The sequence below is a fragment of the Rhipicephalus microplus genome, unplaced genomic scaffold (assembly GCF_043290135.1).
Source record: "Rhipicephalus microplus isolate Deutch F79 unplaced genomic scaffold, USDA_Rmic scaffold_15, whole genome shotgun sequence".
Taxonomy (NCBI): domain Eukaryota; kingdom Metazoa; phylum Arthropoda; class Arachnida; order Ixodida; family Ixodidae; genus Rhipicephalus; species Rhipicephalus microplus.
Window position 1 is genome coordinate 18,683,707 of NW_027464588.1, and position 27,083 is coordinate 18,710,789.

General features: G+C 45.7%; 2 protein-coding genes across 9 annotated transcripts in view; one reads left to right on the forward strand and one right to left on the reverse strand.

Moving 5' to 3' along the window:
* The window catches only part of LOC119185467 (uncharacterized), a 631,054-nt gene that overhangs the window by 501,027 nt on the left and 102,944 nt on the right, over positions 1-27,083 (forward strand). For 6 of the 8 annotated variants that reach the window (XM_075883180.1, XM_075883179.1, XM_075883181.1 and 3 more), the window contains one exon: positions 26,317-26,401. In XM_075883180.1, coding sequence (XP_075739295.1) covers positions 26,317-26,401 — 85 coding nt within the window. Of the gene's footprint in view, positions 1-25,479; positions 25,720-26,316; positions 26,402-27,083 lie in introns of those variants that run through there. The other 2 variants (XM_075883184.1, XM_075883185.1) reach the window with 2 other exon arrangements.
* LOC142784694 (uncharacterized) lies at positions 16,809-18,755 on the reverse strand. Its single transcript, XM_075883177.1, has 4 exons — positions 18,330-18,755; positions 18,076-18,235; positions 17,218-17,346; positions 16,809-16,933 (listed from the first exon to the last, which is right to left on the reverse strand). Exons 1-4 carry the CDS (start codon positions 18,531-18,533, stop codon positions 16,884-16,886), a joined length of 543 nt encoding a protein of 180 aa, XP_075739292.1. The 5' UTR covers positions 18,534-18,755; the 3' UTR covers positions 16,809-16,883.

Genomic DNA, 27,083 nt, shown 5'->3' on the forward strand with positions numbered 1-27,083 from the left:
AGCTATGCGACGCACCTCTTCAGCGAGGCAGAGAGTCTCGGCGACAGTGACGTTGTCGTGATCATAGAAAGGTAATACTGTGTCGATTGTGTGCTGGGGCAAACGTGCATAAAGCAAAGGGCTATAGCCTGTAATCTCATGCTTAGCGGTGTTGAACGCGTAAGTAATGAACGAAAGTACGTCATCCCAGTTCTTGTGGTCGCATGAGACATACATAGACAACATGTTGATAATGGTGTGGTTGGTACGTTCCGTTAGCCCGTTAGTTTGGGGGGTGGTATGGTGTCGAGTGATCAGGCGGGATTCACATAAACAGAGTAGCTCCTCCACGACATCCGCTGTGAATTGTCGTCCACGATCGCTGATAATCAGGCGAGGTGGGCCGTGTCGGAGGATGACGTACTGTAACAAAAACGACGAGACTTCGCTAGCAGTTGCGGAGGGGACGGCCGCCGTCTCGCAGTAGCGTGTGTGGTAGTCGACGCAAACAATTATCCATCGGTTGCCCTTAGCGGATTTTGGGAAGGGGCCCAGAAAGTCAATGCCCACTTGTTCGAAAGGTGCGCTTGGAGTAGGCATCGGCTGTAGAAGACCAGCTGGACCAGTTGGTGGACGTTTGTGACGCTGACATTGCATGCAGCTTGCCACATAACTTTCAACAGACTCCTGCATACCAGGCAAATAAAAGCGCTCTTTAGTCCGGTGAAGCGTCCGCGCCAAACCTAAATGTCCAGATGTAGGGTCGTCATGCCTGACACTCATAATAACTGTTCGCAGGCTCTCCTGGACCACTAGAAGGAAACGCGCGCCACTGCTGGAGAGGTTCCTTTTGAACAACAGTCCATCACGCATACTGAAACGGCGTGCACTAGTGGAAGCGGATGCAGCGGCAAATAGTGGTGCTAGTTTAGCGTCCTTCCGCTGTTCTGCTCTGAAACTGGGATAGTCCGGGGACGTAGGCGACACAGACGCTACAAGCTGGTCAAGTTCATCGGATTCACAGTCTTTTGTGCTAAGTGGCATACGTGAAAGACAGTCCGCGTCAGCATGTCGACGACCACTCTTGTAAGCGACGGTAAAACTATATCCTTGTAGCCGGAGTGCCCAGCGCGCAAGGCGGCCACAAGGGTCATGAAGGTTGACAAGCCAACACAACGAGTGGTGGTCGGTTACGACTGTGAATGGGCGTCCGTACAAGTAAAACCTAAACCGCTGAATTGCAAATAGTACCGCCATGTATTCTTGTTTTGTAACAGTGTAGTTTTGTTCCGGCCTGCTTAGGGAGCGGCTTGCGTATGCGATGACGTGTTCGCGGTCGCCGTAACATTGTACTAAGACGGCTCCAATACCTATGCTGCTAGCATCCGTGTGAAGCTCTGTCGTAGCAGAAGGACTGAAGTGCTGAAGGACGGGTCATGACGTCAGCAAAAACTTCAATTGACGGAATGAAGAATCGCACTCCGGAGTCCACTCAAAGGAATTGTCCTTTTGTAAGAGGCATTTGAGAGGATACGCAACGTCGGTAAACTTCGGAATAAAGCAGCGGAAGTACGAACAAAGCCCCAGGAAACTACGAAGCTCCTTGACGGAACGCGGCGCATTGAACGCCTCAACGGCTGCTGTCTTCTGGGGGTCAGGGCGGATGCCATCCTTGTCAACGAGATGCCCGAGCACAAGCGTCTTGCGGTCTCCGAAGTGGCGTTTCTTCGAGTTTAAAATTAGGCCAGCGTTACTGATGCAGTTCAAAACAGTATCCAGACGAGAGTTTTGTTCACTGAACGTGCGGCCAAAGATGACGACGTCGTCGAGGTAGCACGTGCAGAGGTTCCACTTCAAGCCACGCAGAATGGTGCCCATAAACCTCTCGAACGTTGCCGGTACATTGCACAGTCCAAATGGCATCTCGTTGAATTCAAAGAGCCCATCAGGGGTTACAATGGCAGCCTTTTCCTTGTCCTCCGGGTGCATCGGAATTTGCCAATAAGCGGATTGTAAGTCTACGGAGAAAAAATAAGAGGCCGAATGTAAGCAGTCTATTGCGTCCTCTATACGGGGCAGCGCGTGTACGTTCTTTTTAGTCACGGCATTCAGTCGGCGATAGCCGACGCAAAATCTCCAAGATCCATCTTTCTTCTTAACAAGGGCTACCGGTGCTGCCCACGGACCGGCTGACTCTTGTACCACTCCCTTTTGCATCATTTCCTGCACTTAGTCATTGATAATTTGTCTTTCTGACGGGGAAACACGATATGTGTTTGGCAAATCGGACTTGCCGCACCAGTGTTGATGGTATGGCGCGTTCGAGACAGGGGGATAGGGATTACTTTGCCCTTCTGCGCACAGTCAAATACCGAAACCTGCTTCAACAGCACATGCATTAAAGTTCGGCGCTCGCTTGAGCTAAGCGACTTATTTATCGTTGCCATAAGCGCCCCGTCCAAATTGTGACAACCAGTTCCGTAACGTTCTTCCGTCACGTCTGTGAGCTCGACCACTGATAAGGTCGCGTGTTCTTTGCTGAGTGTCACGGGCTCAGAGGAACACTTTACAGTCCATAGGCCAGTTCGTCCGCCATCAATCAAAACCACACAATGGGGAACCAACACATTCTTCTTCACGCAGTTTATGTGCATTGGTTCTACGCTCGCATCGATGCTGTCAGAATCCGCGCCGCGACAAACAACAAGAACACGTACGGTAGACAACGCAGGTATGAACGTATCGCCAAAGACACACAGCGTAGTTTGGTCATTCGCTGGAGTTTCCAGAAGTTCTGAAGGCATCTGGCCACTCACAAAGACTTTCCCCGTGCGACAGTCTAGAGTGGCACCACATTCTCGCAAGAAGTCCATGCCGAGAATGACGTCATATGTCGACCGAGGAATAATCGCAAACTCTGTCGTTATCATAAGGCCTCCCGAAAATACCTCAGCACTGCACACACCAATAGGGCGCAGTGGCTCTCCACTCACTCCACAGAACGTCGAAGTTTCATCCCAGGTAAAAACAACTTTCCACCCTAACACGTCTTTAAAGGAACCACTCATCACGGAAATCGTTGCACCTGTGTCCACCAAGGCCATCACAGGCACATGATCAACCAAAACACGCAATTTTTTTAAACATACACACAGGAGGTATTTCTTTCAGCAGCACGTTTCTAGCGACCTCACCCCCATGGGCCGCGCTGGCTAGTTTTCCGGTGGCGAAGATGGCGCTTTGCGACGCAGCGGTGAAGGAGAACGATGAGCACGAGGTCATGGTGGGGGAGTTAAACTTCTGTCAGATGCCGGGGAGTGGTTGCGGAAGTTGCTGGGCCAATAGTTGTCATCAGGTGGTATGTGGGCCGGCCACCGGACACCATGTGGCTGTTCGAAGGGTCGTGAAAGTCGGATGGTTGGTGATACCGAGGAGTCATCCGAAGGTTGTGAAATCGCGATATGTGGCCGGGCACACCGCAGGAATAGCACACTGGCTGAGGTCGAAACGTCGGTCGCTCGTCGATGAATAGAGCGTCATCATTTGCTCTTGTGTGACGTATGTACTGGTCGGGTGCGTCGGGAATCGTGTGACGAACCACACCAGAACGGTGTGGTAGAATAGTAGAGAAGGAGGAAGACGAAGACAAATAAATGGTTCATCGTACAGCCATCACGTCTCTTGCGTCACACACACACACACACACACACACATATATATATATATATATATATATATATATATATATATATATATATATATATATATATATATATATATATATATATATATATATATATATATATATATATATATTGCTGCGTACTGCGTACATGCACGAAGACAAAGAAACGTATACGGTGAACGCACTTGTCGCCCAGAGCGAGAGAGGAAGAAAAAAATCAGGGGGATCTTTAACCAGTTGGCCGCTTCTGAGCTGCCCCTCACGACCTAATAAACGGCCCCTTTCAACGTCTACCAGTCTCTTTTAAACGTAACAGAGTGGTGGAGGAGCTGGGTAAGCGCTTCAACTACGGAACAATCACTGCCACAGCTTCGACGAAGCCGTCGACTTGCCGGTCTCCCACCATCTGCCGTGAGTGACTTCGACATGCCCGAAGAAGCAGGCGTTTCCAGGACGGCACCATCTCGCCCGCTTTCATACTACCGAGTTCCATCGCCCTTCGGAGGAAAAGCCGAAGAAGATGTCGACACCTGGCTCACCAAGTACAAACGTGTGGGCAAGTCCAACGGTTGGGATGCAGCCGCTATGCTAGCCAACGTAGTGTTCTCCCAGACCGACACCGCACTGGTATGGCACGAGAACCACGAGGATGCACTCACGACGTGGGATCTTTTTGTTGAAGAGCTCAGGGCGTGTTTCGGCGACTCGATTGCTAGAAAGAAGCGGGCTGAGCAAACACTGTCTCAACGGGCACAGCTACCAGGTGAGACATGCACCACTTACATAGAAGAAGTGTTAAGGCTGTGCAAGGTGGTCTGTGCTACCATGTCGGAAGAGGACAAAGTTGGGCATCTGCTGAAGGGGATTGCTGAGGACGTGTATAATTTTCTAATTGGAAAAGAAAGCCTCAGTTCTGTGTCAGACGTCATTCAGCATTGCCGAACGTTTGAAACGCTCAAGATGCGTCGAATTGTGCCCAAGTTTGGTCGGCTGGCTAGCGTTACAACTGTTGCCAGTGTGGACACGAATCCTGGCCTTGACCTTTTTTCTACCATTTAACAGATTGTTCGTGAGGAACTGTCCCACCGAGAAATGTCGTGTTCGACAGCTGACCATCACAAGTTGTGTCTGCCACGTGAGGCTATGGATGTGCCTTCTTTAACCCCATGGCAACCGACGATGAGCCCGGCAACTGTGGAGTACAGCCCAGCCCCACAGTCAAGGATGACAACCAGATTTCCCGCGTCGCGGTATGAACGACGCTCTCAGCGCATGCCTCCTCGACACCCGACGTCTCGGTACCCCGCACCTCCACCACTCTGTTACGTTTGAAAGAGACTGGTAGACGTTGAAAGGGGCCGTTTATTAGGTCGTGAGGGGCAGCTAAGAAGCGGCCAACTGGTTAAAGATCCCCCTGATCCTCTTTCTCCTCTCTTGCTCTGGGCGACAAGAGCGTTCACCGTATACGCTTCTTTGTCATCGTGCATGTACGCAACAATATATATATATATATATATATATATATATATATATATATATATATATATATATATATATATATATATATATATAAGACGCAAGAGACGTGATGGCTGTACGATGAACCATTTATTTGTCTTCGTCGTCCTCTTTCTCTACTATTCCACCACACCGTTCTCGTGTGGTTCGTCACACGCTTCCCCCTCCCCCAAGAGAGACGTAGATGCAGGGGCGAATGATATCGTTTAAGTCTCTCGACATGAACGATGTCACTCTGGCGACCGAGTGGTCGATCTCGTAGTTAACTGCCGAAATCTTGCGTATGATCGTATAGGGTTCTTCCATGATTGCGCTGAGTTTGCCGCGGTTCGGGTGCCAGGGTGTTTCATATAGAACGAAGTCTCCCACTTCAAGCTCTAATGGAAGGAAGTTCTTGTCATATATGACCTTGTTTTTCTCGTGATATGCCTCTGAATTGCGGACTGCATTTGTACGAGCTTCCTGCAGATTTTCGGTAACGCCTAAAAGAAGACAGGGATACGATGGTGTGCCATACATAAGAAAGCAGGGTGGGTAGCCTGTGACTTCGTGAGGTGTTCTATTGTACTCGTCGACAACGTCCGAGAGGAGAAGCGGCCACGGTTTTCGGGGTTCGTCGTTAATATTGCATCGGAGGCGAGTAACGATCGTCTGATTAGTGCGCTCGTTTAGGCCATTACACTGCGGGCGTTGTGAGCTTGTTAAAAGCTTATGAATATTGTTGTGGTTGAGGAACTGCTTAAATTTGCCGGCGGTAAATCCTGTGCCGCGGTCGGAAAGGAACTTCCGAGGCTTTCCAGCAGCGAAGATACTCTTCAGGCAGGAGATGTACGCGTCGCAAGTCTCATTCTTGTGTGCAAAAGCCCAGACATAACGGGTGGCATGATCAACGGCTAAGTGAATGAATCTTTTGGATGAGCCGTAGTTGCCGAAACCTCCGATAATGTCCATGGCCAGAAGATCAAATGGTTGTTCCGCTGGTGGCAAAGACTCCAAGGAAACAAATCGTTTGGTCTTCGGTTTCTTGCAGCGCTGGCAAGTATCGCAGTGGCGTATGTACTCGCTCACGTCGTGATGATGTCGGACCAATAGTACTGTGGGGAGAGAAGCCGCAACGTCTTCTTTACCCCGACATGACCGAAAGCGTCATGAGCTTTTTGCAGAAGAGAAGACCAGAGGGCAAAAGGCACATAGACTTTTCGTATTCCTCTGCGTGTCACTATACTCAGTCTGTTCTCAATGGTATGCTTTCCGGGTGGTTTGTCGTGATGCTCTCGCAGTTGCTCAGAAGATTGGAGTTGAACTAGCGGGCTTCGAGATAGTGCATCAGCTTCAATGTTGTCAATGACCTTTTGGTGTTTGATGTTCACGTCGTACATGGAGAGTTTCAAAGACCACCGGAAAAGTCGGCCTCGGGAGTTCTTGATTCTTTTAAGCCATTGCGACGCTGCATCATCTGTGATAACAGTGAAGGGTTTCCCGTGTAGATAGCAGTGCCATTTATCAATGGCGTCAATAATTGCCAAACATTCGAGTTCTGCGATGGCGTAATTAATTTCGTGTTTTAGTAACTTCCCTGAATGATATGCAATTGGGTGTTCTCTACCTTTATCATCAGCCTGCTTCAAGACGGCGCCGATACCTCTGTTGGATGCATCGCAGTATAGCACACAAGGCTTAGTGGCATCGTAGATGTTAAGGATTGGCTCTTAATTCACGCATTTCTTGAGCTGAGTGAAAGCCAGTTCACACTCCGAATCCCAGTTCCAGGTGGCGTCTTTGCTGAGCAGGCGCGTCAGTGGGTGAGCGATTTGACTGAAGTGGTCGATGTATCGACGGTAAACGTTGACAGTGCCGAGAAAACGCTGCAACTCTTTAGGGCGTGATGGTGTCGGAAACCGTAGGATTGCATCCACGTTGCCTTGCTTTGGAGTGATGGTGCCATGCGAAACCTTGTGTCCCAGGTACTCAATGGAGGTTCGAGCGAATCGACATTTCTTTAATTTCAGCTTGACGCATTCGCTTTTGAAAGCTTTCAAAACGCCCTACAGATGCCTCAGATGGTCTGGAAACGTGTCAGAGTAGACAACAATGTCATCGAAGTAATTCGTGACGTTCTGCAAACGGTTTTTTGCCAATATAAATTTGACAGCTCGTTCCAAGGTGGCCGGAGCATTCCGAAGACCACAAGGCATGACGAGCAACTCGTAGTGACCGGTACGTGTGACAAACGCCGTTTTCGGAATGTCATCATGGTGAATCTTGACGTGCCAGTAACCTGACATTATGTCTAACGTCGAGAAGTACGTACATTTCCCCAGAGAATCGAGAACGTGATCTATGCGAGGGATGGGCTGATAATCAGGCAACGTCAAGTCGTTCAGCTTGCGATAGTCGATGCAGAAGCGCGTGCGTACTTCTCTTTTTTTCTCTGCCAGAAGTGCTGGCGCAGCGTATGGGAAGGTAGACAGTCGTATGACACCTTGCTTGAAAAGCTCGTTGATCTGTCTGTTCATTTCAACTCTGTCGGTTTCTGAACATCGATAGGGAGCTTTACGAATGGGAACATTGTTGGTGAGATGAATATGCGATGCATTTCGCCACTGATGCACCCAATGTCTGTCTGTGACTTGGAAAAAATGTCATCGTACTTGTGGATAAGCTGCTTCAATGCCAACTGTTGAGTTTTATTTAGATGTAGTACATCGCAAACTTCAACACCTTGCAAAGACGCGCCCATGTTAGCCGTGATGTGGTTTTGTGTACGAGAATGGAGGATGTCTTTCCCTTGGCGTAGAGTCATGGTGTCAAGGTCCACCGACAAGTTAAATAAACAAGCACTATCCAAGCCAAGAAGTTGCTCTTCATGCTTTGTAGAACATGAGCCTGAATTTCTCTTGTCACTTTTCCTATCTGTACCTTTAGATTAACGCGACCCAAAGTTTTGGTAGATGATGTGACTGACTTCTTGAACTGAGATGCATGAATTCCTCATTATTTGCAGGAGAAGTGCCTTCAGCACTGTTTCGCTGATACAGGTAATCGTAGCTCCGGTATCAAGAGTAGCGCTGACAGGGTACCCGTTAATGAGGGCATCAAACTGAATTATATGAACTCTGGGTCGCCCTCCTTGTTTCCCTGGTTGGTGGAGAGGGCGGAAATGCTTGCGCATCGTGGGCATTCATTATGCCAGTGCATCTGTCTGGGTAAGTCATCCATCGCGCAGTGTTTGCACTCGCGCACGGGTGTTCGTACCGGGGTATTACGTAGACGCTGACTGGTTCTGTCACTTGTTACGTTAATCTGTGTATTCCGAGCTGGGGGAAAGCGATGTAACTTCACTCTCTGCATGGTTGACTCTACACGAAAAGCAGCTGTAAGCCATGCCGCTGGTGTAGATGAGGTAATCCCATCAAGCGCCATCTCCATATGCGCAGGGAAGCCGTCGATGAGCCCTGATATAAGGTGCGTGTCCTTTAGGTCGGCGAGGCGTCCGAGAGACATTTTTTCATTATATTATTTCTTCAAACTCTGGCCTGTTCGCAACCGGCAATGAATGAATTGGCGAAAAGGATCCGCGACGCCGCTCGTAAAGCGTCCCTTCATGCGTTCACATAAGCTCTCCCAAGACGCGCCTGTGTTGAAAACCTCAGTGAGAAACCATCGGAAAGCCTCACCTTCAAGGTAATCGGAGAAGCAGCACAGCTTGTCTCGCTCTGTCCACGCTGCGGCCGCAGCCCTCACCTCAAAGAGCCGGAGCCACTTGTCAAAGGGAACGTCCGTAGATGCTCCCGAGTACTTCGGGATGTTGATGACTTTCTTGGATGTCGCCATGATGATGGGCATGGTAGATCCTGTCGACTAGTGTGACGCAAGAAAAGTGATGGCTGTACGATGAATCATTTATTTGTCTTCGTCTTTCTCCTTCTCTACTATTCCACCACACCGTTCTCGTGTGGTTCGTCACACAGACACACACACACACACACACACACACACACACACATATATATATATATATATATATATATATATATATATATATATATATATATATATATATATATATATATATATATATATATATATATATATATTCTTTGAGCGTCATTCACGCTGGACCCGACGTATTGTATGCAAGAAGTGTCTAAACGTTTTCAGCTGGTGGAGCAGAAGGCTGGTCAGTGAATCTGACGAAGGCCCGTCTACCAGCTGGAAACGTTAAGTAAAGATGCTGCCGTAAAAATGTCGTCTCTTTCTCGCATATATATATATATATATATATATATATATATATATATTGAATTAACTTGCAGATAGCACATAAGAAAAGAATCGTATTTACTAACGTTTCGGCCGTGGCACGGCCTTCGTCAGAGAGTAGCGGTATGATGTATATATATATATATATATATATATATATATATATATATATATATATATATATATATATATATATATTAATATATATATATGTATGTATGTATGTATGTATGTATGTATGTATGTATATAGGGGGTGAGTAATAATTCAATGGGCCAGTTAGTCTTCGTGAAGGTATGGGACATGGCACAACGGGAGCGTTGTCAACAAGGATAAATTTATTTCCCAACAGTTTCGGGAGGTTCCTCCCTTCATCAGGGGATGAGGTATACATATATAATTTGAAATCTTTGTCTATTTCACCTACAGGACGAAGCACCAATTATCCAACAGCAGCCACGGACAGTGTGCCTAAGATGTACCCCTGCGCGCCCTCACTCTGCATGTGCCATCTTTACCAGGACAGCGAACAAAGACAACACCAGTCTTGTCGGTGCTCCTATCATAAAAATGGCTATGGAAATCTACCTAATCTGTACACGTTCTGGGTCAATAATGAATGTTACATGTCAGGGGCGGCAGCCTGCAGCCCGGGGGCGGCATGCGGCCCGTGGAGCGGTAATATGTGGTACTCAGCACGACGTCAAAACTTGCTATCTCCTTGTCACAGGCCGAAATCGTTATCCACTTTATTTCTAAGACGCTTGTTGGGCGTGCCCCAGGAAATGAGCTGTGCAGAGGAAGCCGTAGCAGTTCTGACATCAAGTGAAATTTTGATAAGTAACCTATCTTTGCAACCGACCCTTTTGAACGGTCTAGCCAGAACGCCCTTCCTGTGTGCGTTTTTGCTTTCTCCTGAGTGCACGTGCGTTTTTTTTTATTTCTCTCTCTCTCTCTACACCCTCTTTCTTGGCCCTGTTTCCCCATCCTCAGTGCTGGGTAGCAAACCGGATGCCAACATCCGGTTGATCTCCCGACCTTGCCTTTCTCTCTCTCTCTCTCGCTCTTTTGCAACCTTGTGACATGTATCCTTAAAGTTAACATGATATCTTTTCCAGCTTGGATGCATAATTGTCTACTCCCAGAATTTTTCTCTTCAGCAACAAAGCCCCTTCTCCCACACCCTGGACAACACAATGTCACCTTGATTCGACCCGGCCTTACCCCTCAAAACGTTGTTGACCCCTGCTATAAGTTGCGTCGTCGGTGATCTCAACGAGGAGAAAGTTTGACTACGTGAGTGGACGCAATGCCGTAGGAGCGAGGACTACATGCATCATTTTATTAGCTTAGAATTGGTCGAATCGTACCTCTGATCAGCATTTTTTTTACCATGGCCTGTAGCTCCAGCCTGTGCACTTCTCGGACAGTTAAAACAAGCATCGAGAAATTGACTGATTCCCCCTTCCGGCTATTCATGCGTGAACTTTAGGCCTTTTGAACAAAAACTAAACAACTTTGAAATACTCCAGGCGCATTTATTTCACTCGTGAGACTACACGCCCCCTTAGCACCACCAGGCAATCGTTCACACATCTAAATATGTTTTGCTCTAAAAGTCTGATTAATAGGCACTGCAATGCTTCTTTCACAGTTTCCTAAAATCATTGTGCTTAAAATGGGAGCGATGCTCCCCATACACTTTGCATCTGTATTAAGAACTGGTCATTAAAAAAAAGTGTCTTGGCAAGATAAGAGTTACAATATGGTCACGTGATTGTGGAGGAAAATAAACAGGTAGTGGGGATGATTAATTACTTATTGGGGGTATTTGTACTTAGGAAAACTCCGAATACAGTGAATAGGCTCTAAAAACTTTCTAAAAAAAGCAATTCTAAAAAAACTTTCAGTCAAAAGGCCGGAAGAGCTGCGAAAGTTCTGAGGGTCCGACTCCTCGATAGCATGCTTTACGTTCCTGAGAATGTCAGGCTGAAGAATAAAACTTAGAACTTATACCAAAGCAATAAGGTGAAATACGCAATCACATCAGGGCGATCCACAAGTTTCCACGTCAGTCACGCGTCCAAGGGCTTTCTAGGAAACAAGCGACGCTGCTTCACCGGTAAAGAATTGACTCCGCAAACACGCCGGCTTGGTCATTGAAGACTGTGTGAGGCGTCTTCCCGTTTTGTGTCTTTTGTGGTGACATTGGCGGCATCAAACATTTGAGTGCGCCCGAAGTTTGACAGAGAAAGAACAAAGATGGTACACAACTTGCAGAAAGGTTCTCACAAGCACAGGACATTTGAAGATGTCATTTTTCCCGAGAGAACCCATGGCGGCGAGAAGGAGTGTGCAATGGATCCTGATGTCGTTCCTGCGAGACACTGGGCTGAGTGACATTTGATGACGGACCCCTATAGTTCAAGAGATGTTCAGGTGGAACAATTACCGGTCATTTATGCCAGGCTATAACCTCGCCTTTGCAGCATATCACAACCACCACCTCCTCCATTACATCATACCGCTACCCGCGAGCACATCAGCCGGGCTCCCTTCAGGCCACAGGATACCCAACCCATGGCCGAAGAGATGGGGGTTGTACAAAACACCTATTTGTCACTACCTCGACACTAAAGACTGGAGTGACGGGTGTAACCTCCAACGCACCCAAAACCGACTGAAGAAGGAAGCGTGTCATACGCCCGAAAGCAACATACACGGAACATTGATGCACCACCTCTATCCAATGAAACATGGATATCTGTGCCCACTCTGAAACGTACCGGTCATCTCGCACTTGCTCTTGGAATGCCAATACCATGCAAACAACACATTGCGACCAAAGAGGATGGTGAACTAAGCACCAAAAACGAATCACGACCACCTAATCGAAACATATAGGAGGCCAAGCTCGTCCTAGAGGACCCGGAAGACCAGTGAAAACTTGTCGCCAGGGCCAAGAGGGCAGTCAAAGCCAGAGGTTTCCGAGACTATAGGGAACCCGTAGGTTGGTAGGCAACACTGCAGGTTGGCGCAACTATGTACTTCGTTCTGTCGAGCAATAGGCCAGAAGTTCGACTGTGCTTGTTTAACCAGTGCCTGGCGGCCGAAATTCTCTGCCTGCCACAGCAGCGGCAGATGCTCAACTATTTCACCAAGGCTGTGGTGGATCAAGGTACGCCCCGGGGCCTTCGCAGAACCTTATGGGGCTACCTTTCCGGATGAGTAGCCAGAAACAACCTTACGCCACGTTGGTGTACTCCTCTACCCATTGAGAAAACCCGGTGGGTTCTGCGATCAGCACTGGGAATCGAGCGCGGTACCTCCCACATTGGTAGCGAACACTCTAACCATGTAGCCACCGCTGAGGGGAATGACATCGGGCATCGGTCAGAACACTGTTTCGGCATTAAATGTTTATTTCTCTCTGTCTCTCAGCATCAATGGAAAATGCGAAATCTCACTTCGAGGGATTTTCATTTTTCCGGAAAAATTCAAGCACTTCATCAGAGTTCCGAACCACAAAAGGATCAGTGATATTTAATGCCACACAAATGTCGCTGGAGTAATCCAGAAGTTTCATTGTGCCGCTTAACCTCCTCTGAGACATTGTGACAACTAAACGGACGGAACATGTTCTTTATGAATTTTTGTTGTGAAAAAAAAATCATGGTAGCCTTTGTTAGCAGTAAGTACTTTTTTTCAGACAACACAAATTGAACTCATAGCGCAATGCAGCGGTCTCGTGCCAGCGGCAAATTATATCTTTATCAAGTTTTGTCCACATTTACATTACATTTACTTCTAGTATCACCCCCTATACTTTCTCTTGGCATCATTATCTGTTAGTTCTCATTATTAATATGTGTGTGACAGAGAAAGCGAGCCCTTAAATTTACACATCTTTCTTACGATGCTAGCGCCTGCTTTTTAGGGGCGAAGCCCCTTATGGCGTGGCTTGGCGTCCCTCGTATGTAACCACCAGTGGCACATACCCGAAATAGGTATAACACTTGACCTCCAAGGTGGTGCCAGTGAGAGATTTCTTCTGTGAGTTGTTTAACAATAAAAAATAGTGCTCAATGTATATGCGAATGGCTGCTAATGGGGAATGAGAGACATGAGCATTCGGCTTTTAGTCAACGCGCACGCTGCGATCCCTATTAGCAGTCATTGGCATGTACATTGAGCACTATCGGACAAGAAAGGGATGCTACATTATACTCGCTGGGTGTAACCTCCTTAGCTTTAGAAAGGTTTAGCGAGCGTTGAGCCGCAGTGCCATGAATACAATGAACTTGTATATACCATGAATGAACTCAAGGTGGTTAAAAATGAGAAGTAGATACGAAGCGCAAGCCGTAAGAAAGTAAAAGCCGAATTCTCCTGTCTCTCATTTCTCATTAGCAGCCATTGGCATGTAAATTGAGCCCTATCTGACAGGGAAAGGTTGCTACGTTATACTCGCTGGGCGTAACCTCCTTGGTTTTCGAAAGGTTTAGCGAGTGTTTGGTCGCAGTGCCATGAATACAGTGAACTAGAATATACCATGAACTCGAGGTGGTTAAAGGTGGGAAGTGGACCCAAAGCGCAGGCCGTAAGAAAGTGTGCGTGTGCCACCTCTCGTTTAGTCCTTGGAATGTCCGCTGGATGGCGGTGCTTCTATATGGGGAATATATGATAAAAAGATGCGAGATGGTGGGACTTGGAGTGTTGAATAGATGAACGAACGGACACACAAACAGATGCATTAATGGACGCATGAACGGACGCAGGGGCGGATGCACGAAAGAACGCAGGGACGGGCGCACAAACAGACGCATGGACGGCCACACAGACGGACGCATGGACGGACGAATGCTTCGCCCCGCTCTCCATCATTCACTCCGTGGATATGCTGCCATTTTTTTATTCTTGGTTTGCAGCTTTGAAGTGCTTCGGAATTGCTTCTTTTGCTTTCTCACAGTATATTAACATATAAATAACGACAAATGCACCTTTTTATCGCCTATCAGCCGGGAAAGCAAATATTCGCAACTGTAATATTCGTTCCGACGCTCTAATGGTGCATAAAAAAATGCGATCTGCATTTAGCATAAATTGGACAAAATTTGACAGTACTGCGGCTTGATGACCCTTTACGGAGTAGAAATGTCCAAAGAAATGGAGCAGAGTTTGACATTGAGTGTTCCCTTTCTTTCTAACACAAAACTTGCTGAGTGAGCACTCTTTTTCCTGATGCATGTGAAGGATCAGGAGAGAAAGGGAGAGAAAGAACTATTTATTAAAAAGCAGAGATTAACCAGCATATGCGAATGGCTGACTTGTCATGGGGAAGGAGTTGAAAGTAGAGGGAGAGAGAAAATCACATAAGGAGTTGAAATAGAATAGAAGATTATAGAAGACGTCCTCGTTGTATGTGGACGCAGCTGTTCTTATCTTTTCAGGCTCCCTGTGTGTTTCTTCGCACAACTGCAACTGCAAGATAAATGTACATATGCATATAATGAAGAGAGGATGGCCTTATTGATGCCTTTTTTGCTATCAAAACGATAAGTATGCAGACTTTTCGGGGCACGACTAAGATAGGAAGTGTGCAAGCTTAGACGACGTAGAAGCAGCTTTATTTCTTGCAGTAATACACCCAGAGAATCGTGACATTCACTGAAAATAGTTTTTGTTTAAAACGTCTTATGTGTCCATTTTACTCAAAACCTAGTTTGACACTTCACATTTGAATTCCGCGCGTAAGGAACATTGGTCTGGAGGGCATCATTGCATCATCGCATAAAACACCGCGGTTTTCCCTTTGGCTTGCGACAAAGTAGACTCACTGCTTTATTTTAGGCACTGTATTACTTTAATAATACGCATCTTTGAGTACGGCGTAGCAGGCGCAACTTGAGCTTAGAGGACAGTCGATTGAAAGACAGGGCCTTTGAGATTTGTATTTTTATACAGAACATTGCAGAGAAAACAGAGTTTCATACAATAATACCTAGAGGGGAATCTGGCGATAGTGCCTATACGTGGGCGACTTCAGCAGCGCTTGTACCCTCGTGGGAGTATAGTGTACTAGAATATTCTAGTTCACTATATTGGGAGTCATGGGAAGTACAGGCTTCGGATCTGCTTCGAGTGGATCACGTTCTTGAAATTCAAGACACTTGTTTGCTGTATGTAAAACAAAGTGATATGAATGCATGTCTAACTGAAACTCGCCTAATTTTTTTCTACGCAAACTTTATTGCAAAATGTTTTTGTGACTAGGTGGTAAAAATTAAAACCTGGACAAATTTAACCACTAGGGTGCGCATTTCTCTGCCATAGCGTTCGAGATTTGGCACCAACAGGTGTAAATAATTATTATTTAAAACATTTCGAAATGAACACTTTTGTTTTGCCCTCAAAAGTACGTAAATTTTATTTATGTAAATACCAGTGCAGTATTAAGTGAGAAACACTTTTTTGTCTGCTGCGATGTCAAGTGGTCTGTCCACAACGCACCTCTCGTTTTGTTGTGAAGTCGAATCTAAAGAGCGTGGTGGTGTGTCCACTTCACGTCGCCTTTGTTTGCAGTTTATTTCAAGGAGTTTTGACCAGACGCACTAACAAAAAACGTGAACGCGATGTAATATCCTGCACAAGTATGGGACGCTACATCTATGCACAGCCCCGCCACGGTGGTCTAGTGGCTAAGGTACTCGGCTGCTGACCCGCAGGTCGCGGGATCAAATCCCGGCTGTGGCGGCTGCATTTCCGATGGAGGCGGAAATGTTGTAGGCCCGTGTACTCAGATTTGGGTGCACGTTAAAGAACCCCAGGTGGTCAAAACTTCCGGAGCCCTCCACTACGGTGTCTCTCATAATCAAATAGTGGTTTTGGGACGTTAAACCCCACATATCAATCAATGCTTCGCTCAAACTGTCAATCCAGCGTTGCAGTTAATTGCGAGGTCTAGCAGTTTTCAGCTTCTTTTAACAACAAAGGCGCAGCTTCCCAGACAACGCTCCGACAACCTGAGGTTGTCCTGAGGATGACCTACACCGTACGAAAGTATGACCTGAGGAAGCCCTCAAATGAACCTCAAGTGGTCCTAAACCAGTCCGTTTGTCCGGCCTCAGATCGTCCTCAGGGCATCCAGAAAAGAGCACATTATGATGAGTCTAGTACTTTTTGAGGACGAAGCATACAAGACCTAGGCACTCATCAGACCTTACGAAAAGTTGCTCTAATTCTTCTTTTGGAGCGCTGAAATGACAACTGATCAATCAAAAGTGCCTGAACATGCACACTCTTTAAAGCACTGCCTGTGAGGTTTCAGTAACAATTTCTTCAAGTATAGCAATAAAAACAGCAATGCACAGAAAACATGTTTATTTTCAGGAATGAAACTTGGCAGTTTTCACTAGATGAGACTTCTTGCCCTGTGCCTTCAGAGGTCTTCATCCGATGGGCTTGACAACGCGACACTTTGAAGACATTCTGTAGTAATAGAAAGCAGCATATCTTGAAGCACAAGTGAATTTAGAGTATCAATAAGAATATTAAGACAATAACAGCATGCCAGATTTGAAAGCATAAAATGAAAATTATATTACCATAATGTGCAGGTACGAACTAGCCATTATATAATGGTGAAAATGATTTATATAGTTCATGCTTGCATACACATCAAAATTCGAGTAAGGCAAGAAAATTATTTAAACTATAACAGCAAAAGTATCATATGTTATGATAGCTTCAACAGCACAGATAATAAAACTCACCCTCATGGTGAGTGCGAGAAGTTCTTAAGCGCTGCTTCTGGAGCTTTTCCCCAGCATGCCGAAGCCACACTTTAATCACACACTCGATGTCATTTTTTTTTGTTTCCGGAAAATTTCGCCTCACGGCCTCTGAAAAAGTACAAAGTTCATAAAACAGGAATTACACAAACATAATACATTAATATAATGCTACATAGGTTGTTTGAAGAAGTACCTCTAGTCAGCATGATCGACATTTTGATAGGTGGGCACATCATCATTAAAGGTCCTTGCCATCCTTCCCCATGTTAATTTCAAGAGTACTGACATTGACACTATGTGTTGCATTACAAGAAGAACACCACGAAGAAGACATCATTGTAACTTTTTTGAAACCTAGCATGCAAAGAATGATGAGGCGCCTTTGACGAAAATACGTCCATGTATGAAAATGTTGACCAGCTTGTCTTAGGTACTTATTCCTGTTTAGAGATCCTCAGTGATCACTATGAGCTTCCATCTGTTAGTTTTCATCTGTACATAAGATTTCCACTACAGTTAAGAATGCCTAGTAGTGCTACCTGATAATAACTTCTGCAAGTAGTGAATGCTTGCGTATGTGTGCCATGCAAGTATACTAGTGTGCTTGAAGAAGCTGCAGGGTTTCTTACTGACAACAGATATTTCATGCTAAAAATTTTCCATGTTTAAGCACATAATTTTAATTAGCAAGCATCCTAAAAAATTTAATGCTTTCATGAAAAGATTGTTCTTTTGCTATTGACTTCAAATGAAAGATAATGTGGATAACAGACTTAGAAATGTCTGTACTCAAACACGGCTCTTGCAGCACATGGTGTTGTGAAACAAATTACTCACTGCAAATGACATCTGTGACACCTAGATCCACAAACTTCCTTTTGCCTTTTTGGCCTGCCCAGCTGAACTGCACAGCAACCTCAAGGCTTAGCAGAAGCTCCAGCATCCTCCTGGCTGCTGCCCCAAAAGTTGAGCCACCAAGGCCAGCAAGCTGCTGTATCTGTACAGTTTTGAGGTCATTATTTTTTTTAGAAGAGTAGCTTAATGCAGTGACTAGAAAAAAAAATTATAGAAAAATATAATGAATGACGTACAAGCTTTAGCTTAATGTTGCCATCAGCAGCAAGTCTCCCCTCAAGACTTAGAAATTGGTCAATATCCTTGACCGGTGTCAAAACCACATCATCATTTGTCTCATCTTGAAGCCTCACTGTTGTGTTGAAAAGGTGCTGCTGCATGGCATCAACCTGTCGTCCCAGCTGCTCTAGCCTCATCAGGATAGTTTGCGAAATTCGCATGAGTTGACGCACGTATTCTGTAAAGACGTGTTCATGAAGTAATAGCGCTGAATTGCAACATATAAAATGGCAAAAGCTGAGATAACATTGAAAATGAGAAGTGCTACTAAACACAGCAAAACAAGCACACAGTTGTTTATGGCTTCTCTGCACATTATTGTCGGTTTTAGAAATTTGTGCCTACATGGCTTCAGTTATTTTGTTAGCATGCTCAGTGATGCCTTTTTAGGACCTGAATACGCATGCAGAGTTGACACTGAGATGAAGCACCTTCATTGCGTGCTGTGATTCAGTGTACCCATATATTTACAACCTAGTTTTCAACAAAAACTTGGAATAAGTTCAGAAAAATTGTTGAAAGTTAGGTTATTAAGTGAATTTGTGAAAAATAGAATAAGCAGAAACAGATACTTTAATGTTTTAAGCACTGAAACAATGTGTGACCAGACCATACATATAACAGTTGCCATAGTTTTTGCAGCAAAGTGATGCCACTATCACTTTCCCAACGAAAGCAAAAAAAAAATGTTTAAAATATAACTCTTCATTTATGGGGTAAAAGCGTGCTCATCGCCATCAAAGTGACACACAGTCCTCATTTCCACTGTGATCAAGAGGCATGTTCTCTACACTAAATAGGCGACAACAGTTGTTTATGAATTAAAAGTATTAATTGTGGCACCTTCGCTTCAATTTTTCTGAGACATCAGGTATTTACACTTGATAAAGCAACTACAGTTAGTACATTGTTCCGAAATTGCAAATAAGCAATTATGCTGCTTACGACTGGCACAGCTATAAGACAAAACGTTTTGCTTAGCACTTGCAAAGATTTTAATCTAAAGAGAAAAAAAACTGTATTCCCTAGACAATAAATACATGCTCTTTGCCATAAATAAAAAATGCTCTTTGCCATAAATAAAAAATGCGACAATAAAAACATGCTCTTTGCCATAAATGCTTATGAATGTCCGGATAAAAAACTTGAGCATGTTTCCGGCATACTCTATCTCACTTGCAGGTGCAGCTGGTGTGGAAAGAACAGAGATCCCCACATGTAAAGCTAAGAAGTTCTTGTACATGTGTGCAGGAATCAGTGATGACAAAACAACGGGTCCTCCATATAAAAGAAAAAAGCGAAACTCAGTCGCTTTCCACCGATCAAGTTCAGCAATGCTCCTCGGCTTTCGGCTAAAATCACATGGAACACACCGTGCAATTTGAGAATTTTTTTCCGACATCTCAAGACGCACTTTGCTTCCAAGTCTGGTCACTTTTGGGCCACGTACCCACAGTGTCAAGAGCTTGTTCATGACACCCAAGCACACAAGGTGCATGTAATCTAATGGTATATCTTTCACTAGGTCAAAAGGAAGTTCCTCAAGAATACTTTCGCCTGTGTGATGCTCCTCCTGGACTTTTAAGCGAAAGCTGTCATCTGTTCGCTTGCGAGCATTGACGTTTGGGAAGCACACCCTGCCCTCACAGTAGACACCTTTTACGTCACATTTGGTGCAGCTGTAATAGCCTGTGTGGCTTCTGACATATAATACAAATGCCTTTGCTGGTGCATCACATATGAGGGCATACAAGCTAACAGGAATTGCAGTTTCTCCAATGGTAATCCCTGTTGTGATAGCAGCATTTATGTCACAAACAAATGGTCGCAAAAAATCATTCGCGTTGTTGGGCTTGCTGCTTCCGAAAAAAACACCCACTATAAATGGTGCTTTGTCCTCCAAATTACTTATGCGTCCCAGTATGCACCAAAATTGGCCCCGTGAACTTTTTGAAACCGGCAGACCGTCAATGTTGAAGCTAAGCTTCAAAATTCTTGGTAGTTCTGCACAATCTTGCAGCACTCGCTGTAGGCCTGCACTGAGGCCGAAATGATGGTATTTCCCGCCGGCCAGCTGCAACACTTCCAGGCACTTCTTGGGCGTCTGTAACAATGCCCTTGCAGTTGAAGGGAGCGCGCTGAAGCATTCGTGGGACTGTAGTACTCTCAAGAGCGATGTAACTGAAGTGTGCGATGCGCGAGATTGTAAGGCCCACGCTTGCAGTCTCTCACGAAAGGCCAGCAAGCTGTCCACACTGCCGCGTTCACAAACTTGCTCTTCGTTACTCCCAGTCGGTGCCAATTCGAAAGAATCCCTCTGCCTCACCTGCGAGGTCGCCGAAGTCGAAGCCGCAGCGCTGCTGTCATGGAAGGCACGCCGTTCGAAGTCTGTGTGATCGTGAGGCACAGAAACACTGCAGCCGCTGGGGTAGCACGCGTCGCCAGAAATCAAAACGTGTCCTTGGGGCACATCCGTTTCTGGAACGATCGAGGAGTGTGCCGAAGGCCGTTCTCTGTCATGAACACAAAGGCGACGATGGCCGTCTTCGAGGTCGACCGCACAAGCCTCGGAGGGCAAGTCGCTCTCTCTTTCGGCGTTGCGGGAATCTCGGTCAACGTACCGCGTGTCATTTATGACATCGGCCTCACTGTCAATAAGCTGAAAACTAGCATTGACGCGCCGATTAATTTCACGCCGAAATTTGCGATCCGCGCTCTCAGCCATCTTGAACAGCACAGAGCACAGTAGAATGGTGGCTAGACCAAAGAACACCCACCACCAGAACACGTTGTTAGGCTAGTCAGTTGGTTTGTACATACATACATGAATAAGCAGTAAAGATATACAGCGCGAGGCTGAAAATCAACTGTCCTCTCTTTTTTTATTTATTTACCTTTGCGGCTTACAACTTCAATATGAAAATTTAACAGAAGACACTCACCTGGCATGCTTACGATTCTTTGAGGGCTTCTGCGAGAAGCTTCCTCTATGGTGTTGTATTGGAATGTTGACTCGACCAATGACTCGACTTGACTTACTGCAGGCCCATAATGATGATGATGATAGTTGCGTCACTTTAAAATGGGTAAACAGTGTCGTAGACATCCAGATTTAAAAGCACCTTGACTGCGCATGGTGACCGCATTAAGGTACTGCTTTTTTTTTGTTAGCACCACCACAACTTCAGTCGCCCACTCGTTTTCCCACAGCGTTCTAGTTCCAATGCTGCTCTATTCACGATAACCTAAGCCAGCCCAGTCGTCAGCATGGTCAGTTGTCGTCTGCTCGATGGGACCGTGCGGCATTGCAACACTGGACACTCGAGAATAACGTGCTCGCTATTCACACTTTTCACGCCTGCATTCATTTTGGAGCCGACACCGTTTATACTCGCACCAAAATTGGTCTGCCGCACGTGCGTTCATTGGGGAAACGGGTCAGACCACAGTCAGTGCGATATAATTCCGTATGCACGTCGGCGGTAGATCACGACCAACGAAAACGTGCAGGCAGAAAGTTTGGCCTACGATCACTTACAAAGTAAATAAATAAATAATAAATAAAAGAACACGTCTTTCTCGTGTTGGCTTGAAGTGCTTCCTCGTGTAACTATCTCATTTTAATGATCGAGAAGTACTTTACTATTATGACTCGAAAGTAGGCATACGAAATCCCGTGGACTTATTCGTTAACAGCCAGAAAATTAACCAAACACGAATTGCGAAAGCTGCATGCACCTACGAAACATGCATATCCTCAAAACGTCCTCGAGCAGACGATATCAGGACAATTCTTCGTCCTTAAAAAGGTCTCAAAGGGGCATTTTGGGGATAATCCTGCAAGTGTCGACTAGAGGACCAAATGAGGACGTCCTGAAACTGCCGAGGACGTTTGTACCATATGAGGACGACCTCAGGTCGTCGAGTGTTGTCTGGGTTCAGTCGATTGCACCCACACCACTACAAACTCCACACAAAGAACGAAGCTGGAACTGTTGAAAAAGATTCGTAGACAGTTTGCTGGCTAGTATGATCATATCCGAAGCCTGTACATAATTCCTCTGAGGCACGGAGGAATGAGGGTACACGATTGCAGCGCCAGATTCCTCTCTAGGTATTATTGTATGAAACTCTAGGGTGGAGAACGCTGTCTCACTGAAAAAAAAAATAGAGGACAAAGTACAACTTTTGAAATGTGCACCTTCTAATATAAATATATTGGTATTGCAGGCACATACACAATGTTACTTTTTTAAACTAAGAGAAGTTTTGGTTTTGAAGGTGACAGCTTGCGCTTTCTGACCTTCTGTACTCCTGACCTTCTGTACTCTTGACCTTCTGTACACCTGACCTGCCCAGCTTGCGGTGGTCTACGGAGCTGCCTGCTCCGGCTCAGATTCCTAACTATGCCGCCTAGGGGCGCTCGAGTTACCCCAGCTGAGCGCCGGTGGATGCAGAGAAATGCATGGGTTGCCGCCGGTTTGAGAAGAGTTTCATCACGGTTTGAGTAAATGTGACGGGTATCTTGAATTATTTTACTTTATGTGACTTTGAGAATCTTCTTTTGCATTTTATATGACATTTCAGAGTATTAATTTTCAAATGGAACCACAAATAAGATACAAAACATGTGTCATCGTGCAAAACAAGACAGAATGATGACAGAGACAGCTTGTAAAAAGCGCTGACCACCAAACGTTTATTTAACTCATGATACCGGCTATACGTCTACACAATGGTAGACTTGTCGCACACTCAGCTGGATTCAATTTACTGTCGGGACAAGAAAGTGCAAGGACTATGACATTTGACAGTGGCCGCGGCATCCAGCGCGCATAGAAAACAACCTAATACATACAATTTCGCGCATAAATACCTTCGTCTCAAATGCAAATGTAGATCGCAGGTACATGAATAATTAATAAAAAACACTCTGCAACTGTTTCGAAGCGAAACAGCAAACAACTTTTCCTGCAAGACTGCAGCGTTTGCTCTTTTGGAGAGCAGATTAACCGCTGCAACTTAACGGTTCAGCTTGGCTATTTGCGCTTTTAATACAGCATTATTCCTTGCCATGGTTTGGCATTTCCCGTGCGATGATTTTGCGGAAGTCATCACACGACGTATCTTCTGGCTGGTTATAGTTGTTTGCGTGGTCAATGAGCGTCGGTCAATCTTTTTTTTTAATTTGTCGCCAGGTGCAGTTTCAGGTGGTTCTGTGCGTTCAAATTCAGTGAGAGGGTGCATGAAGTCTGAGGATGGTCCCGAAGTTGTGTTTGCGGATGGTACTGATGACATATGTCGCTCGATGTCAAGCTCTGCTGTGCGCCGGGACTGAACCTGTTTTCGTCTTGCATTGAAAAAATGTGTTCTGTTATACGCCTTTCCTTGAAATTCGTTTTCATTGGTCCAATTCGTATGCAAAAGCCGTGGGGAAACGTCAAGCATTAAACATTGTTAGTCACTTTTTTTTTGGAGGGGGGGGGGGGGGGGCAGGGTCCATGTTTTTGAACATTTGAACGTTTCAAGGTGCGGCGGACTTTTGCCAAGGGCGGCACCATATACTATGGGTAGTGTGGAAACATGACGGCACAGCATCCGCTTTCAGTCTTTTTATCTTTAGTCCCGGCTTATAGTCGGTTGGAGCAAAGTGCACACTGCACACCTTCTACCTGTCATTTGGGAGCTAAACTTCATTGCCAGCACCTTGAAAGGAAGAAGATGAACATTCAGTGAAAAATTGTGAATAAAATACAAAATTTCTTGTTCTTTTCTAAGGAGTATATCATGCAATTAGAAGTTTATACCATGGTGGCGAAGTTAATAAAACACAGTTATGAAGTGAGCGTATGAATTCACCTCGTTCACCTTGTGACACACGTAACTGGCTGAGATACATTAGCACTAAATAAAACGGATGACCACAAGAAAGAAGGCAAGGACACACGCTACTCACAACTTTTCATTAGGAGAAAAGTTTTCACGTATATATCCTTTTGTCATGCATGCGCGTAGACGGGTAAACTAACACGTTTATAACAGACGGGGTAGCACATAAATTCAAGTTCGAGGTCAAACTAATTAAGCGACAGAGGATAAATATTCACTTATGCAACGATCTCTGCTCTTTTTGGTAATGTAATTAAACTACCAAAGCAATCTCGAAAAAGCTGCTTCTTCCCACAATGGGTGTGTTCGAAAACTTAGTAGCATAACCACATTTAGTGACATGGCTTGCACATGTGGACTCTTGTCATATTTTCTTTTTTTTTTGCTAATAAAAAGTTGTGAGTCTAGCACGTCGTCATTTACTTTCTTGGGGTTGTTGGTTTATTTTTTATTTTATTTTTGCGCTAATATGCGTCTCAGTCTGTCATGCACCACCAACCAGCCCAGCAACTCACTCTTTTGAAGACACGTAGTCATTTACAACCCATATGGCAATTTCAGCATGCCAGACAACGCCTAATTGAGCAGACTTACCCTTTGTAGAAATCACCTTGATCCATTTTTCACCAACCTCGTTCACTGGAAACTCATGAAAAGTCACGTCAGAAGTCTTCCTTTGCCTTGATTCACAAGACACGCAGCACACACCATCGTGATGGTTCATTTGCACCAAGAAAACTCGCTTCGCTGGTGTACAAACGCACCTACCTGCACGCTTCTATCGCAGCTCGGCACGAGAAGACGGTAGCAAAAGATCGTCATTATACAATACTTATTCAAAAATTGCCTTTTATTCATTTTTTTAATCGTCCAGAGTGTGTGCACGCGTAAACATTGCTGTTTTTCTCCCAGTGTCACGTGAGCAAACGACAAAGAAAAAAAAAAGCGCCGCGGCCCCTGTTTTGGCCGTCAGCAACCGGTGCGGATGGGGTAAGTTGTAGCGCCAAAGAGCGCATAGCAGTAGGTGCCAGTACCAGAAAGGACGTGCTGGCGCTTCGCTCGCTGGGCAGGTCAGTACAATACAGTAGGTCGTGGTCATAGTAAATAATTATAGAGGGCGACACCTGCACCTCGTGGGCCACAGCGCGCGTGCGCGCTGCGAAAACGGAGTGTGGTCGCCGGAAGTATCGCTGTTCGAACGAAATTTAAATCAGCCGCTGGCTCCCGCCGAGAACCTCGGTTGCCTCGGTGCCCCGGCATCGGCAACACCAACTCAGAAGTGACTAGGCAGCCCACAAACTCCTCATTCTCGTTTAGGTGCTTCAGCATTCTATTCGATTCCGTTGTTGCGTTGCTCCTTGGGCCAATGAAACGAAAAAGCGAGCACAAGTGGTAGTGTGTTCCGTGGCGAGCAGTGAGCGACCACTTTGCAGCGGCTACGGTGCTCAAACCCACGAGGTTTGTCAGCTTTCTGTTTTCTCTTAGTTCATTGTTTTTTCACCAAATGATTGATTGATTGATATGTGGCGTTTAACGTCCCAAAACCACCATATAATTATAAGAGACGCCGTAGTAGAGGGCTCCGGAAATTTTGACCACCTGGGCTTCTTTGACGTGCGCTCAAATCTGAGCACACGGGCCTAGAGCATTTCCGCCTCCATCGGAAATGCAGCCGCCGCAGCCGGCATTCGATCCCGTGACCTGCGGTGCTTTTTCACCAATTGGCAAGCGTTTTTCTGCGCGCGAAACCGCTCTCAATAGACACTGCTTGGAGTATGATGCCCCACACGATTATCTTTGCCGGCCAAAGCCGAGTACGTACAGCAAAGCCCGTCTTCGCTGTACGTACTCGGCTCTCCAGAGCGGAGAGAGGGACTAGTTGGGCTAGATCACTTCGTACTGCCGAGAGAGTGCTCTGCAAAGTGCTCTCTGGCACTGAGTCTCTGTCGAGCTCGAAGAAGCGACCTCAACAATCTCGTAGCTCACTCGGCCGCTGTACTTAGTAACCTTGCCTGTGCTCACTAGTGCTTGTTTTCTTGGCGTCTGTTGGTGCAGTGGCCCGGCTGTACTCGGACCATTTCGGGCTTGCAGCTTACCTTGGTCTCGACTTGATCTGCCAGTGATGCCGAGGACACACCAGGTGAGCTGCACGAAAATTCCAACTTTTCTTGCACGGTTGGGGTAAGCATCGCTGGTTGGACCTTATTATGGCGAAATGTTTGCATAATAGTGGTTTGCTTTGTTTTCGTTTTTCTAACACAACGTGAGAAAGTAGATCAGTATAAGATATCAACTGTGTTACTCATTCGGCATTAGTATGCAAAGCATGCAGCACATTAGAGCACCGAATGTGACAGTGGAACAAAAGTTGCTTTAGGAAATATGGTATGATACGAAGAATTGGTAATGACCATTACCTAAACGTGAAATAGATATGTTCCCATTCAATGTGAACTTGGTTTACAGCGTGACACCAGAAACACAGGCACAAGGAAGCAGGCAGGCAAAAGAGAAAAAAAGAGACTCCGGAGCCCTCCACTATGCCGCTTCTCATAATCACATGGTCGTTTTCGGATGTTTAACCCGGCATATCAATCAATCTGTCGCGAAAGAAAAGACAGCATTTTGCACTAACGGGCTCCTACCAGTGCGGTCCTGTCTTTTCTTTTTCTTTTTTCTGTTTTACTCCTTCCTTGTGTCTGTGTTTCTGATGTGCGCTGTAAACCAAGTTCAGGATAATTCCCAACCAACTGGCCCAACTTGCCATCTTACCAAGATATGTCCCTAAATGAACTGATTTTCTGTGGCTGGTGGCCTGGCTT